The 15646-nt window shown below is 39.8% G+C and overlaps 1 protein-coding gene across 1 annotated transcript in view; it reads left to right on the top strand.

Moving 5' to 3' along the window:
• SLC15A2 (solute carrier family 15 member 2) overlaps window positions 1-9309 on the top strand; it is a 77745-nt gene extending 68436 nt beyond the window's left edge. The window contains exons 21-22 of the mRNA XM_054973012.1: window positions 2813-2917; window positions 9134-9309. Coding sequence (XP_054828987.1) covers window positions 2813-2917; window positions 9134-9307 — 279 coding nt within the window. The 3' untranslated portion in view covers window positions 9308-9309. The remainder of the gene's footprint in view (window positions 1-2812; window positions 2918-9133) is intronic.
• The last annotated feature ends 6337 nt before the right edge of the window (window positions 9310-15646 follow it).

Consider the following 15646-nt stretch of genomic DNA (forward strand, 5'->3'; position numbering starts at 1 on the left):
GGGTGTTAGAGCCATTTCAGCAAGTAGGGCAACCGGAGTACAATTAGAGTTGTGTATATCACGTGCTTAAAAGGTTCTCTAAAGTTAAAACCTCCACTTTAAGCTTACAGTTTAGATTGCAAGTTTTGGTTTGTTGCAGAATTTGATGCAGAATATTTTGATCAAACAAATATAGTTGTGATCTTGAACCTCTATGCCACACACAACTCAGGGCTACCTTGGGGGAACAAACTCATCCAGTCTTGATGGACATGGGAGGAAATGTACTATAGAGTAATGGATTCTCTACAATGTGAGTTTCAGAAAATGTGTCTACAGTTTCCTCATTTACCACTCCTGTCTGCTGCTCTGGGCAAAGGAAGCAATGGCTCAGCTTATTATTCTTGGCCATGTTGTTCACTAACACCTCCATCCCCTGAACCTTTTTATATTCCTCATTTCTCCCTTACTTCATATTTCAGCATTGCACTTTTCTACACCTGGGATTCTACCACATCTGCCCTTAGTCTTAAGGCCAACCTAGTTTCCCCTCATTCACCCATGATCTCACCAATAAACTCACAATTTTCTCTCTATGAATAGAGACAGAGGCACAATAGGAGGAATCAAAAGAGCACAAGTGAATTAATTGCTGCTTCTTGTTCTACCTTTTAATGCCCAAGCAAGACTTTTAAAAAAATAAATAAAGAGCAGGAATGAGAACGAGCATCCCTTTTACGGGCAACAATGATTCAAAGCTTTGGCTTTAGAAAATCATTCAACAAAAACAAAGATGATTTAATCCAAGTCTAAAAGTATATAATGGCAAGAAGATATGTGGCTTTATAGGGACATTCATTTATCATAGGAATGGAAGATAAAATATAATGAAAAACAATGGTGTGAAGTATGAATTAGATCAAGTGGATAGGAAATGTGCTCTGCACAAGTACTCTGGGAGCAATTACCCTCGGGGACAATATTAAGGGTTCCGTGAGTCAATGGAAAAGTTAGCTCTGGCTATCTCAGTTTAATATAGCTGACCTACAATTTATTGCATGAGAAGAAAATCTATAGTTCTAGTATACTAAGTAACTCTGAGCAATCCTTTTAAACCTTAAACCTTCCTATTCACATTGTAGCAACGTGAATAGGAAGATAATGGGGATCATGTTTGCCTGGGCCTTGTGCCCTTTCAAGTATTTTTTTTTAGTACCACAACACAGAAGTTATATTTTGCCAACATAACTGTGACCTTCCCTCAAACATCGATGTCTCCCCCCCTCCCCCCCTTTCCTTGAAATAGCATCTTCTTAGCCACATGGGATTGTCCAGTTCCCCTCAGTCCTTAAATATCTTGTCAGAGATTCTGAGATACAATGAAGAAAATCCCATGTAATGCAGAAGGGTAGGAGGAAAGGAACAATGTTTATGTGAGGGCTACTAGAAGACAGAGACTTACATTCTACATGCAGTTTTTGGCCATGTCTCAAGTTGGGCTTATTCACACATTGTGTGTTCATCATTTGATGACCGCAGTAGTCATCATCATCATCATCAGTTTTATTACGATTGTAAGATCAGCATACAAGTAGATCAAGGAAAAGATACAATTAAAAAGAGAGTTATGATTTTTTAAAATGCAAATCCTGTAGTTTAGCAACTTGACATGTAATCGTAACATTTTTATCAGATAAAAACCAGTGAAGCCTTGCTTTATTGGTGGTATGCCCAGGTTGCATATCAAGTACTGGGGTAATAAATCTAAGATGAGCCTCCCTATAAAATGGACAGCTAAAGAACATATGCTCTAAAGACTCAACCTCTCCTAGGGACATGAGCACAACCTTTCTAGGTAGAGGATTTTGTTATACCTGCCTTCAGTAACCACAGATGGAAGAGCAGAGCACCTAGCTAGGGCAGACTGCAGAAGTCATTTCTGACAGTCATATGTGGATGAGGCATGGTAAATCAAATACCTCAGAAAGAGCTACTATATCAATTCACCTCAAATATAATGCTTTTAAAAATAGAATTAATTCACACATTTGACTATAACACATTCAGAGGTGAATACCCAAGTGCTGTACACTCATGTGTGAATCTCAGGACCATAAGGGGTTTTGCTTTCTTCTTCAAAGAGCAGGAAAGTGCTCGGTGCTCAGTCCCAGCATGGTATTCCCCACTCTGCCTGGAGAGGCTGTGGAGACAGGACCACCCCCGCTCCCGCCCCAAGGTGCTAAACCAAGCTATTATGTTTATTTCCTGAAGCACTCTGGATTACTTTCCCTGTCACATTGAGAATATATGTACTTTTTACCTGAGGCAATAAAATGCTTCAAAACGTATAAGACAAACAGTATGTTGTGAAATAAAAACACTGAGATTGAAATTACAAACTTTTAATTTTATAACACATAGATTTTTAGTTTAGCTGGTTTTAGTCTGCCTCTGATGATTAGCATATAATATTTAAAACATGTCAAGAAGATAATTGCCTTCATAAACAGAATACTTTGTTTATTAGCACATTTTTTGTGCTTTTTAAAAATCTGACGTTGAGGAAACAAAATGTGATGTATATTGGACTAGGGTCTGGGAGGCCCAGGCTGAAATCCCCTCTCTACCATGGAAGCTTGCTGGGTGATCTTGAGCCAGTCACACATGCTCAGCCGAACCTACCTCACAGGGTTGTTGTGTGGATAAAATGGAGAAGAAGGCAGTGAGAAACTTTGGGTCCCCATTGTGGAGAAGGGCAGAGTATAAAATGAAGTAAGTAAATATATGTCCCAATATCTGGAGTGTACTTACTGGTTTCCTTTCTTTTTTACAGGCTCCTGTCAGCATGAAGTCAGTACTACAAGCTGGCTGGCTATTAACTGTAGCCTTTGGAAATGTTATTGTGCTCATTGTTGCCCAGGCTGCACCTCTGGAACAGGTATGGCAGAGAAGACATTATCAATATACTAGGAGTGGGGATGCTAGAAACATTTGCACAGGGCTGCCAAGAGCCACCCTGGGCCCCCAGGCAAAGATTCCATCTGGGCCCCCCATAGGACCCTGACCCAAACCAAATACGACAACAAAACAAATCATTTGGATTGGTTTTACCATGCATCTATAATAATAAAAGGATCCATGTGTCTGTCTGTCCATTTGTGGCAGGCATAAGTCATCAGAAAATAAAGTTCAGAGTCTCAAATTTGGCCTCCAGTGTCAGGATGATAATGGGAGTTCCAGTGTCAAAAATGCAGGGAACTGGAACGTCCTGCCTCGTTTTATCTCCAGGCTCCCTGCCCGCTCCCTTCCCCAACCGCTGTGCTATTCGCAATGGAAGCTAAGATTTTCTGTTTATGGCAGGCATAACTTATCAGGAAATAATGATAGGTGTCTGAAAATTGGCCACCAGCCTTAGGATGATGATGGGAGTTGCAATGGCAAAAATTAAGGGACCAGAGCATCCTGAACCACGGTATCTCCATGACAGGCAACATGTAGTAAGAGAACTTTTAAGCAACCTGTCACTCAGATCCCCAATCTGCCATGGGAAATTGCTGAGTGACACACTTTCAGCCAAACCTACATCACAAGGTTGTTGTGAAGATAAATTGGAGGACTGGAGAACAATAGAAGCTACTTTGGTTTCCCAAAATCGAACTGTGCATATAGTTCATCGAAAAGGACTGCTGTTGCTGTTACTTCATTCTAGCGCTTTTGGCAGGTGGAGGAACTGCTCATTCAATATTCAAACTACTGTTGAATACTGGGAGAGCAGCAATCAGGGCAGTCCCTTAGCATGTATAGAAGCCATCATAATTGTGTAAAAGGAGCAGGAGCAGCTTTCCTCCCTCTTTCCAGTCAAGCTGTTCCTGCCAAAAAAATGCCCTCCTCATAGTTTGGGCCTTTCAATGTTTCTCTCCATTACCATGTGTGTAATTTTGTAATTTTATATTTACACACCCCCATATATGTCTTCCAGTATGGGACCCTGGCCTGCATAGCCCAGGCAAGCCCAATCTCATCAGATCTCAGAAGCTAAGCAGGGTTGGCCTTGATTAATAATTGGATGGGAGCCCTCCAAGAAGACCAGGCTGCAGAGGGAGGTAATGTCAACCACCTCTGTTAGTCTCTTGCCATGAAAACCCCACCAGAGGTTGCCATAAGTCAACTATGACTTGATGGCATTCTCTACCACCAGCACCACCATACCATAGGATACACTTTTTACATCTGATGAAATGGGCTTTATTTCACAAAAACTAAATAGTAAAATAAATCTGTAGTAAGTAAATCAGTAAGAAATCTCTTTCAGTTTACCCTTGTACTTTTACCTAGAATGAAAGCAGGGGCAAAAAATGGGTTTTGCAGCAGCGCTAGATGAGAAGTACTGAAGTACTGAAATCCAATCGCTGGAACTAATTTTACTGACTTATAAAAATGTATTACTTTGTTTGTCATATAACATGAAGCTTACTACCAACAGTAGCAAAGTAGCATTTATGGAGGGGTATTAGATGTCCCATCTGTACAATAATAATAATAGCCCACTGCTTGAACAGTGTTTAAAATGTAGTTAAAAGAAAGGGAAAGAACGTGGTCTAACTTCTGTTTCACGCTCATAACCACTAAAACAAATTAACATTTCATTACCATCCTTTTACTACTTTGACGGATCGTGGGAATATTAACTTGACCCCCAGTCCTGCTATTCATAATATTAACAAAGGTTTGCTGCTGTACTGTGAGTAAGAGAAATGAAGGCAGTTCATGAAAGGAAGAGCACGAAATGGAGGACAAAGGTTTAGAAAAGGGGGGAAAAAATTAAGGCGAAGGAAAGGTTGTCTTATTTTGCCACAACACAGTAACAAGATCTGGCTGAGCAGCTGAAACTATAGAGCTGTGTGGAAGAAAAGGAAGAAGGACGCGGACTGCTGGAAACAATGACCTTGTTAGGAAGCTGTAGCCTGGCAATTACTACAGCAGTCGTCAGCTGTGCTTGAAGGTCTTGCCTTGGTCCAGTACTGGCTTGGTTGAAGCAGGACTTAGCAGCTCATCTTTATAGGCAAGGGTAATTCGAGTGTATTTCGTAATTCAAGTGTATTTGAGTGTAATTCAAGCGTAATTCAAGTGTATTTTGTCTTGTGCGGTTTGACTCAGAGAGTTACTGCAGTTTGCGCTACCTTTCCTGTGTCCCTAGTGGCTGCAATGCAGAACTGCATTAAACGTAAAATAAATGGAAAAACATTCACTGAAGGCAGCATGACTTGGGCTTCTCAGGCCCTTGAGCTGAGTTTCCCTCACCCCAAATTTTGTATCGCTAGCAGCCCTGCCCTTGTAGCTGATTACATTCTGCTTTCAGAATGCCTACTGTCCCTTCTTAAAATGTGAGAGCGTATTTATTTACCAGAAATAGCCATCTTATCTGATGGATAGGGCCTGAAAGAGCAACTTGGAGCAGATAAAAAACATGCTGTTGGAATTGTGCATAGGGACTGAAACAATGCATGGAATTTAGGATTGGTTGTTTAAACAGGTTAATTATCACCATACCCACTCAGTTGCCAAAGACCCTGAGGGGTTTAGGTTGATTTAGCCACAAGCCCCTCTCACATGACCAGGGCTTTTTTTCAGCAGGAACACGGTGGAATGGAGTTCCGGCACCTCTTGAAAATGGTCATGTGGCCAGTGAGGCACAGAGGGCAATCTAAACTCCCCTCTGTCTGGAGATCAGGGGGCAGGGCCACTGGCCATGTGACCATTTTCGCTGAGGGCAATTTAAACTTTATAAAACTCCCCCCTTGTTCCAGCTGACCCGAAGTGGCATCATTGTGCGGTCCTGAGTTCCACCACTGAGTTCCACCACCTCTTTTCCTAGAAAAAAAGCCCTGCACATGACTAACATCTAATCATTATTGGGTGCTGCCTGGGCACATTAACATGTATCCAACCTTGTAGTTCCAAAGGTTTATAGAGTATTTCAGCCTTCAGAAGAGGGCTGGCTGTTTCCACTGATTTCCCCCCTCACTGCAGAGCCCCACCATGTCATCTGTGCTGTTTCTTAGGGTCCACTGATCCCAAGACTCAGTGAGCTGCAGCAGAAAGCCCTGCTTCACAAGGTTCACACACGGTTGCCTATATGCCATTATTATTATTATATTTCCATCCCACCTAACTTCCAGGGAGCTCAGAGCGACATAAATGGGTGATTACCCCCCCCTTACAACAGAGATACATTCTCATTTGTGAAATAATGACTGGCTTAAGATCATCCAGTGAGCTCCATACATGAGTGGGAATCTGAATAACAATGCCACACTGTCTCTCTTCAGTTGGTCAGTTAATTTCACTGTTGTGTGGCACACTGCTCAGACTGTAAGGTCCAGCATCTGGCTTGTTTCCTTCCCTAGCCCAGCTCTGCTTTCTTAAATGCTGGCTGATATTTTGTGGTCCCGAGGCAGATACTCTACGTAATGCTCTTGTAGCAGTACTCTAAGCACCAGGGAGAAAGAGGCCGGTGGGGGGCGGGGAAGAGCAGAGAGAGAGGGGGGATGACTTCCACAGTAGCAGCATAAAAGCTCTAGAGTTCCTAAGAACTTTTAGGAGGGATGGTTCTGTTCACCCTATTGTGCTTTACAAGTGCACCAAATTTGTATTTCAAACCAGGTAAGAGTTAAATTTTGCAGCATTACTGCTTTCAAGAGGTTGGGAAATAAATGAAAATTTCCAGAGAGAGGTTTAAAATTTAGATGATTGTCTATAATTTACGGTATGCTCAGGATCTTACTGGGGTCTAATGAGAAGGACATTATACATATCCCACTAGTAATGAATGCATAAGTAACAATGTAAATAACTTGTAGAGAGGGGAAGAGATGCACCTCAGAAGTATCTGATTAACCTGCGTAATGGAGAAAGAGGCCAACGAGCAAATGGGCAATTATCTAATTAAGATGTGGAGATGATGCTACAAGCAGAGTAGAATGCAATTAGTGCCCCATTCAATTTAGTGCCCTCCCTCACAAATTAATTACTAAAAAAAAATGCCAGGGCACTTAGCCAAGCAAATAAGGAGTTACAGTCTGTATCAATAATAATACATGTGTTACTGAAAAGGTCTAAATAAGCTAAATTTAATTTTAATCCAAGGATCACTTTATATGTGCAGCAGTGACTTCCAGTTTCTTCTGTGTGATAACATCATTTGCATACACTCATTCTCTGACATACTTGTGCCTTCCATGATTACACCAATTATGTCTCTGCCTGTCCTGTCACACATAATTGTAAGAATTGGTACAATCTCACAGCATTCCCAAATATTCTACTGTGAGAATGAGAATTGCCATACTCAAAACACCAAAATGTACATATAATTCTAGTTCATGCAGTGTTTCCAGCTCTTGGTACTGCATTGAGGAAGCCTCCTGTAGTTTCTCATAATAACAACATCTCCCATAGGGTAGAATACCACAACTAATCTGAGGCTATAGTACAACCCTCATAGGGACAGGTGGTTTTCTTATTGGCATGGTAGCTGGTTGTCTGAATGATTTGATATGATGAGCCATATGTCGTCATGAGAACAGAATGCTGCTCCTGGATGAGGCCACTTTTCTAAGATTTTCCAGGTTCTGGCAAGGATGATCTTAACACCCCACCTAAAGACATGCACACAATCATTTGGCACACAGTATTTGTGGGGAAAACTACTTGAAACTGTTTCGTGTGCTACTTGAAAAGCTGCATGACCAGTGGGAGACTGCATTCATCATCCAATGAGGGATCCGCCTTTCAGAATATATTTGAAAATGCTCCACAAGTCATTCTGATGGTGGTGTGTCAAAAACTGAACTTTGCATATTGTAGCTGGAGTCACATAATAGGCTGGCCACAGACTGAGAACTGGTTAGTCTTCAGTGAAAACCGACACAAGCAGAATTTTCAAGCAGCTACCATGTGCTCAGAGGTCATGTGAATCAGCCCAGACATGTGACAGAACATTTAGATAATCAGTGCCAAACCATCAGCTAATTATGTGTTTATTACTTTAGCCACCCAAATGAACATGAGGCTCCAATTAACAGCTGGATTTAAGAACATAAGAAGAGCCCTGCTAGATCAGACCAGGGGTCCATCCAGTTCCACAACCTAGTTCACACAGCAGCCAATCAGTCACCCTGGAGGACCAACAAGTAGGGCACAGAGGCCAAGTCTTTTCCCTGATGTTTACCATAAAATATAGAAAGAGATTCCAATCATGTGGGGCCCTCATTTCAAGGATTTATGGGAAATTAGAGGTCTAATTGTGGAGAAATTCTCGCACATTTGCTGTATAGTCCTAAACAGATGGTTGACGTGGATTTTCCGGGCTGTATAGCCATGGTCTTGGCATTGTAGTTCCTGATGTTTTGCCAGCAGCTGTGGCTGGCATCTTCAGAGGTGTAGCACCAAAAGACAGAGATCTGTCAGTGTCACAGTGTGGAGAAGATGTTGGCAGGTAATTTATATCTACTCAGGAAGGTGGGTTTGGGCTGAGTCATCCTGTAAGAGTTTCCCAGGGTGTGGAATGCTAATGGAGGGAGGCTTCACTGTATCCTGAGGAGGTTCTTTTGAATATGGATTGGTGCTTGATATGCTAATCTTCTTTGCAGGGCTATTGTCGGGTATAGAGTCTTTTGTTAGCCTGGTGTTTTTCAGGACTGGAAACCATGCTCTATTCATTCTTAAAGTATCTTCTTTCCTGTTGAAATTGTGCTTATGCTTATGAATTTCAATGGCTTCCCTGTGCAATATGACAAAGTAGTTGGAAGTGTTGTCTAGTATTTTGGTGTCCTAAACAGAGTTGTACCTTTCTAAATCCATTGAAGTCAATTGGCTTAGAAGGGTGTATCTCTGCTTGGGATTGCATTTGAAGGCTGCAATTCTAAACTAGTCGTAGTAAGCCCCGTTGAACTTAATGGGGCTTGCTTCTGAATAAATGTTCTTTGGATTGCACTGTTAATCCTGACATTGGCTCAGAAGTCTCAATTTAAAGTTAAATCAAGCAGGTCTGATCTACTCAACTGCTTGGGAACTATGCGTAAGTCTATCAGAGTGTCTCAAATTTACCTTGTTAAGTAAAATAAGTAAATATCTCTCTTTGTTTTTCTTTCAGTGGGCTGAGTTTGTCTTATTTGCTGTGCTCCTCTTTGTCGTGTGTGTCATTTTCTCCATCATGGGATACTTTTACACTAGCATCAACCCAGAAGAACTCATTGATAAAGACAACAAGCAACATACAAGCAATAAAAATATGATTGGTCTTGTTGCCACGAAAACAGAGCTATAAGATGGCTATGGACATTGAGGGGTTTTTAATTGCCTTAAAAAAAACCACAAAACAATAATTAGGAAATGGACTCTTGTTCATGATGGTCCTTCATTATGTTTTCTTCTCCGTGGTGAACTATGCTTTTTCCCACAGAAAATGGGCTGAATATTTAATCCAGCTGAACCCTGGCTACATAGATCCCTTTTCTAAATTATCTTTTCCAGTTGGAGTGTTGGTTGGGGGTGGGGGTGGGGATTCAAGTCAATAAATGACAGCAGACTTGTGGCTTAGCAAGTAGCAATTAAATTGCTTCAAAACGAAAACACAAGATAATATATTTTTCACAGTAACAAACATTTATCATAAACCCAACAACTTTACAACTACAGGTATAACTGAATCATAATTGCTATGAATATAGTAACATTTACAGAGACAGAATCATCAATGCCCTTTAGAAAGGGCCCTCTGAACAAAGACAAGCCCTGGTATCCAGTGACACAGAGAACAGCAAGTCCAAAATATTAAATGCAGGGTTGCTACTTCCCCTGTGTACTCTTCACCAGTCCCTCCTGCGGCTGCTTTTGAGGCTCTCTATCTCTGGCTTTGGCCTGGAAAAAAATTAGCAGTTCCCTCAATCAAGTTCTAGGCCTTCTCTTGCCTGCTGTAGGCCAGACTGACTCAGGGGAAAGAGTTTTAAATAGGGGTGTGCAAAAAAAAATCAGGTCTGGGTTTCAGGAATACCATACATATTCAGTTTTCCAAATGATGCAATCTACCTAGTGTGGTTGAAAGAGTGGATGACGTTAAAGAACAAGAAATTACTAGCCCTAGAGGGATACAAAAAAATATTTGGATGGCACGCATACCTATGGCATGATAAAGTAAAGGTGAACTCGATGTTCCTGCATCATTATATACGGAGAAGTTTATATACAATCTGGAAGAAGTACAGAATTTATCTACAAGAAGGAACCCCTTTGTGGGTAGTTCCATATGAGGTGATAGATCCGAGAGCTGTTGATAATGAGCAACAATGCTTATCTTACAAAGAAATTACTAGAACTGAAGCATCTAAACTCAGAATAAAGACGCAGGAGGAACTATCACCTTATTATGACTGGTTCCAGTACAGACAGATTAGAGATTTATATAACTCGGACTCTGTAAAGGGAGGTATACGAATAGAGAATTCGGAACTAGAGCAGACCCTTCTTAAAGAGGACAAGAAAAGAATATCTAAGGTATACCAAGTACTGTTGAAATGGTATACTGAGGATGAGATAGTTAAAACACAAATGGTGAAATGGGCTATAAATTTTAATAAAGAAATAACAATGGAGGCATGGGAATACTTGTGGAAGACTACAATGAAGACAACGACATGTACGAGCATTAAAGAGAACATTTATAAAATGATTTATCGTTGGTACATGACACCAAAGAAGATTGCGCTAGGGAATTTGAACACTTCTAATAACTGCTGGAAATGCAGGAAGCATGAGGGCTCCCTCTATCATATGTGGTGGTCGTGTGAGGTAGCTAGGCAGTACTGGGGGGAAATAATAAGAGAAATGAGTGAAATTTTGCAATTTCAAGTAAATAAGAACCCAGAACTCCTGCTACTAAACTTGGGAATGGAGGGAATTCCAGCCCATCATAGGACGTTGATATTTTACATGACGGCAGCAGCTAGAATTTTGTATGCGCAAAAATGGAAAGTACAAGAAGTGCCAACTATTGAAGATTGGATCTACAAATTGCTGTATATGGCAGAAATGGACAAGATGACAAGAAAACTGAGAAATCTGGACTCAGGGCAGTTTAACACAGATTGGGAGAAGCTGAAACAATATCTGGAGAAGAAATGGGAGGTGGGAGGAGAACTGTGGCAGTTTAAGAACTATTGAAGTACAATAAAATGTAGAGGGGGGTGACTTTACCGGGGGGGAGAAGAGGTAAACGTGAATCTAAGCAGTTAGGTTAATAGATTGATATATATAGAATAACAAATAGAATATTGATAGAAAATAACTAAACATAAGGGTTAACTACAAGGACTGATTAACTAATAATATTTTCTTTCTGGTAAGATTTGCATAATGTACCAAACTGAATATGTTTATTTGAAGATATATATGAGTCAAATTGATTGAATATATGATGATAGTTATATAGATTTACTATTAAAGGGGAATAGAAATAATAATGTAATTAAATATAACTAAAATAGAAAGAAGAAGATAGAATGAGTAACATATAGAGTATAAGTCAAATTGTTTGATTTATATGAATGTATGATTTATATGGTTTATGATCTATAGAAACATTTGAAATTGGAATTATGAAAAATGGGATAAATTGTCTATCCAATATGGAAATAAGGACTCATAGTTTGGGTACAGAGTATTAAAAATAGTTAAAGAAGTATTGCTTAGAATAAAGGGAGAATATACATTTGTTAGATAGAGGAATTTAAAAGGAGTAAGGGAAAAGGGACAAAGGGTTGGAAAACTGTTGGAAGTCAACAAAAAGGGGGGGAAAGGGAGGGGGTTAGAAATTGGAAAATGGGAGAATTGATTGTAATGTGAAAATAATTGATCCTAACCCAATAAAATTTTTTTCAAAAAAAAAAAAAGTTCTAGGCCTTCTCTTGCCTGCTGTAGGCCAGACTGACTCAGGGGAAAGAGTTTTAAATAGGGGTGTGCAAAAAAAAAATCAGGTCTGGGTTTCAGGAATACCATACATATTCAGTTTTCCAAATATTCGGGTCCAAAAAATATTGGTCTAATATCTGGAATTCCTAATATGTTCGGCTCCATTATTCTTAATGGGGAAATCTTTCTGGGGAGCTGGAGGGGCCATTTTTTAAAAAAAACTATACCAACATTGCAGGAAAGCTAATCCTGCCTGTCCATTAAAGTTTTAAGTGGATTGAACCAAATGGTCAATTCTACAGGCCCCTGAACAAGCTACCCCCAGCCATTCTCCATTGTTTCTTATGGGGGGGAAATCCAAGGCTTTCTCCAGGACACAAGAAACCTTAGGCAACATAACAGCAACCAAAAGGCTCCCGGTGCTAACAGAACCAACAAAGCACAACAGAACCAAATTCAAAGCAGATAATCCCACCAGAATCAATGTCAAACCAGCATCCCAGCTTCCAGCCTAGCAAGTCAATAATTCCAAGGCAGCAGCCAGAACTGGCAACAGAATACGGCAAGCAAGCAACACTGACACAGACAGAACAGAGTAATGCTGCCTCCCTCCCTCCATTGCCTGAGAATCCTGCAAAGCAAGGGCTGGAGGTGGGAAACAAGTTGCTGCAACCTTTAAAATGTGATTCCTGGATATTTCCAAATATATTTGGATAATTTGGTGATGTAAATACCAGTTTATCTGAATATATCCAAATATGTTGGATATATCTGGATATACCCAAATAATTTCAAATAGTTATTTTGGGGTGTATATATAATTTCAAATACTTATTTTGGGGTGTATATTTGGTATTCCCAAACTGAATTGCACACCTCTAGTTTTAAACAATATCTAATAGCTTTCTTTATAATATCTCCTAAAAGGGAAATTCAAACTTGCAAAGAAATTAGTTCTAGGCCTTCTCTTGCCTACTGTAAGCCAGACTGACTAAGGGGAGGGGTCGCTTCAGTTGGTAGCATAAGAGCTCTGTGACCTTTTGCTCCCCTAGTCCCTCAATTCTAATCTACTAATAGAAATAAATTGTTAAATAGAAAATGGCATTGGTTACAAATATAATCAAAAGAGTTTTAAGACTATTGTTTATGTATTTATTTGTATTTATGTTATCTATAATCCTTTTTCACTGAGACTCGAGGCAGATTACACATTGAGAGTCAGTATGATCAATTTCAAAGGCATTTCAATGAACAATGAATAGGGTATATGAATGCAAACTTGCAAAGATTTAAAACCAGCAGAAATCTAATAAAGAGTTGAAGAAATGCTAAAACAGAACATAGGCAATTCTAAGACTGACACATTAAACAACATAGAAACTACCCAGTAGGATCATAGGTACAGCCACAAACAGTATGTAGTAGTTAAGTTTATACCCTATCACTTTACTAATGCATCCTCTGAGACCATCTCCTTACAATACAGCCCTCCTATCTGAGTTAAAAACTCTCTTGAATTATTCAATTTTGCATAGTCTGCAGAAAGGAGAGTGGGAATTTTCCGAACCTGTTCAGGTAGGCCATTCCATAAGGTGGAAGCCACCACAGAGATTATATGTGTACATGTAGTTTTTTATTTTGCCTATGTGCCATGTGACATCTGCTGAAGGCCTTGTTCAGATGAGTGAAGCTGCCATGGTAGAACAGAGAGAGAGAAGTGGTCCCATGGATATGATAGAACAAGGCCTTGAAGAGCTCTAGATGTGATAGCCAATAGCTTGAACTGAGCTGGATATATCTGAGCTGAAGCATTCTGCACCAACTAGAGTCTCTGAGTTAACTTAAAGGGGAGACCTATGTACAGTGCATTACAGTAGTCAAGTCTCAATGTTACCATCAAGTTTTCTCTGGGATTACCAACCAGTGGAGCATAAGATCTTTAATCTTCCCAGTTTTCCCAGTCTAGTTTACACAAATTAATTGTGGCCTGAGAGAATCACTACAGAATTCATCTCATGGTGAAGTGTTTGTGCGATCCATTTATTTGAGCAAATACACTATGAGTAAATTGGCCCCAACAATGCTTTCATTTCGTATGTCTCACTGCAGCATGGATTGCACTAACCACACTATTACTTAAGTATATTGTCATTCACATCTATGAGTTGATTTAAAAAATGACTGATTTCTAAGACAAAAACCATTTGCAGGTCAGAAATGGCATACATTGAGCTTATAGATCATTACATGCAATTACTGCCCACCCATTCATTTCACTGCAAGAGAACCATTGTGAGGTAATTGATGAAGCTGGCCTAGAAAGATCTCATTCATAGCCCATGAAGGTCATTGGGTGACCTTCAGTCAGTCATTAGCCTACCCTACGTCAGAGATATAGTTAAATAGAATATGCTGTCCTGGAGGAAGGGCATGAAGCAAATATAACAAATGAACAGTATGAAAACCAATGACAGAATGTTTTGAACATCATTATGTTCACATAAATCTGCAGACGATAGCTGGTTTCAGTAGGAACTTTCACATAGTAATTTGATCTTGAGGCTCATGTCTATCTAGTGTGTTCTTTTCCTGCCCTTCCTTGGAGAAGCTCTGCAAGGTGTACTTGGTTCTCACTTCCTCAATTACTCTGAGAGAAAGTGACTGAACCAAGGTCACCCAGTACAGATCTAAACCTGGGTCTCCCAGATCCGAGTACAACACTCTTAATTATTATATGAGACTGGTATAGAGTCCCATATGTGATCTGATGTACATATGGGATTCTTATATGTGCCATCTTCTCTATTCATTTTGCATAAAGGATATGATCACCATTATGCATACAGACTGTTCTGAAACTTGAAAGTGTTGTGGATATTAGGATATGGGAGAAAACTTCCAAATCCACAAGCAATTTCTGAATAGAAATGAGTATATTTATGGTTGAGGCAAAGCAGTTCCAAGCTTTGTGTGATGGTGCAGGGAAATAGCTGTGTCAGTCTGTCAGGCTTAGAAAAGAACAGGTAAGAACATAAATGGATGCCTTTTCGCTCTTATGAAAAGAAATTAATCAGAGATGTGTCTATTCCTTTGCAAAACCCTGATATGCAGCTTCTAACACTATTGCCATATAATTGTCCAATTTCTCAGCCTGTAGAAGCATGAGATTTTGTGAATGCACATTACAGCCTCATGATTATTAGTCCAGCACTATCATCTATTATAGCAGGTAAGGATTGTTTTCTTCTTTATATGCTCCTATAGTTAGTAAGGCATACTGCCATCTGAGTAAGTTGCGGCAACATGAGGTGGGGCTGACTATTTTCCATTCAAGGGCTATTTCTACTAGAGTCAAAGACTCTCTCTTTCGAGTTAGTAGAACTGGTCAGGTCCTAATGGCTCGTCCATCCATATCTACAGACCATGTCATATCCCGTGAACACATCATGAGAAAAACATGCACCAGTGTTCAGTGCATGCAAGTCATTGTAATCATCATGGGATCCCACTTTGGCCTGGGCTTGTCTGCAGCGAGTCCTAACTCAAATTGTTGGAACCTTCAAATATATAAAGCACAGCCCATACCAAATGAGAAAATTTAGAAACTGATTTCATACCATAATAATATTTAAATATATATATAAACATATATAAAACTTTATTAATAACATAATAAAATTTAAAATAGGGCTGCCCAGTA

The sequence above is a fragment of the Eublepharis macularius genome, chromosome 2 (assembly GCF_028583425.1).
Source record: "Eublepharis macularius isolate TG4126 chromosome 2, MPM_Emac_v1.0, whole genome shotgun sequence".
In the NCBI taxonomy this organism is placed as follows: Eukaryota; Metazoa; Chordata; class Lepidosauria; order Squamata; family Eublepharidae; genus Eublepharis; species Eublepharis macularius.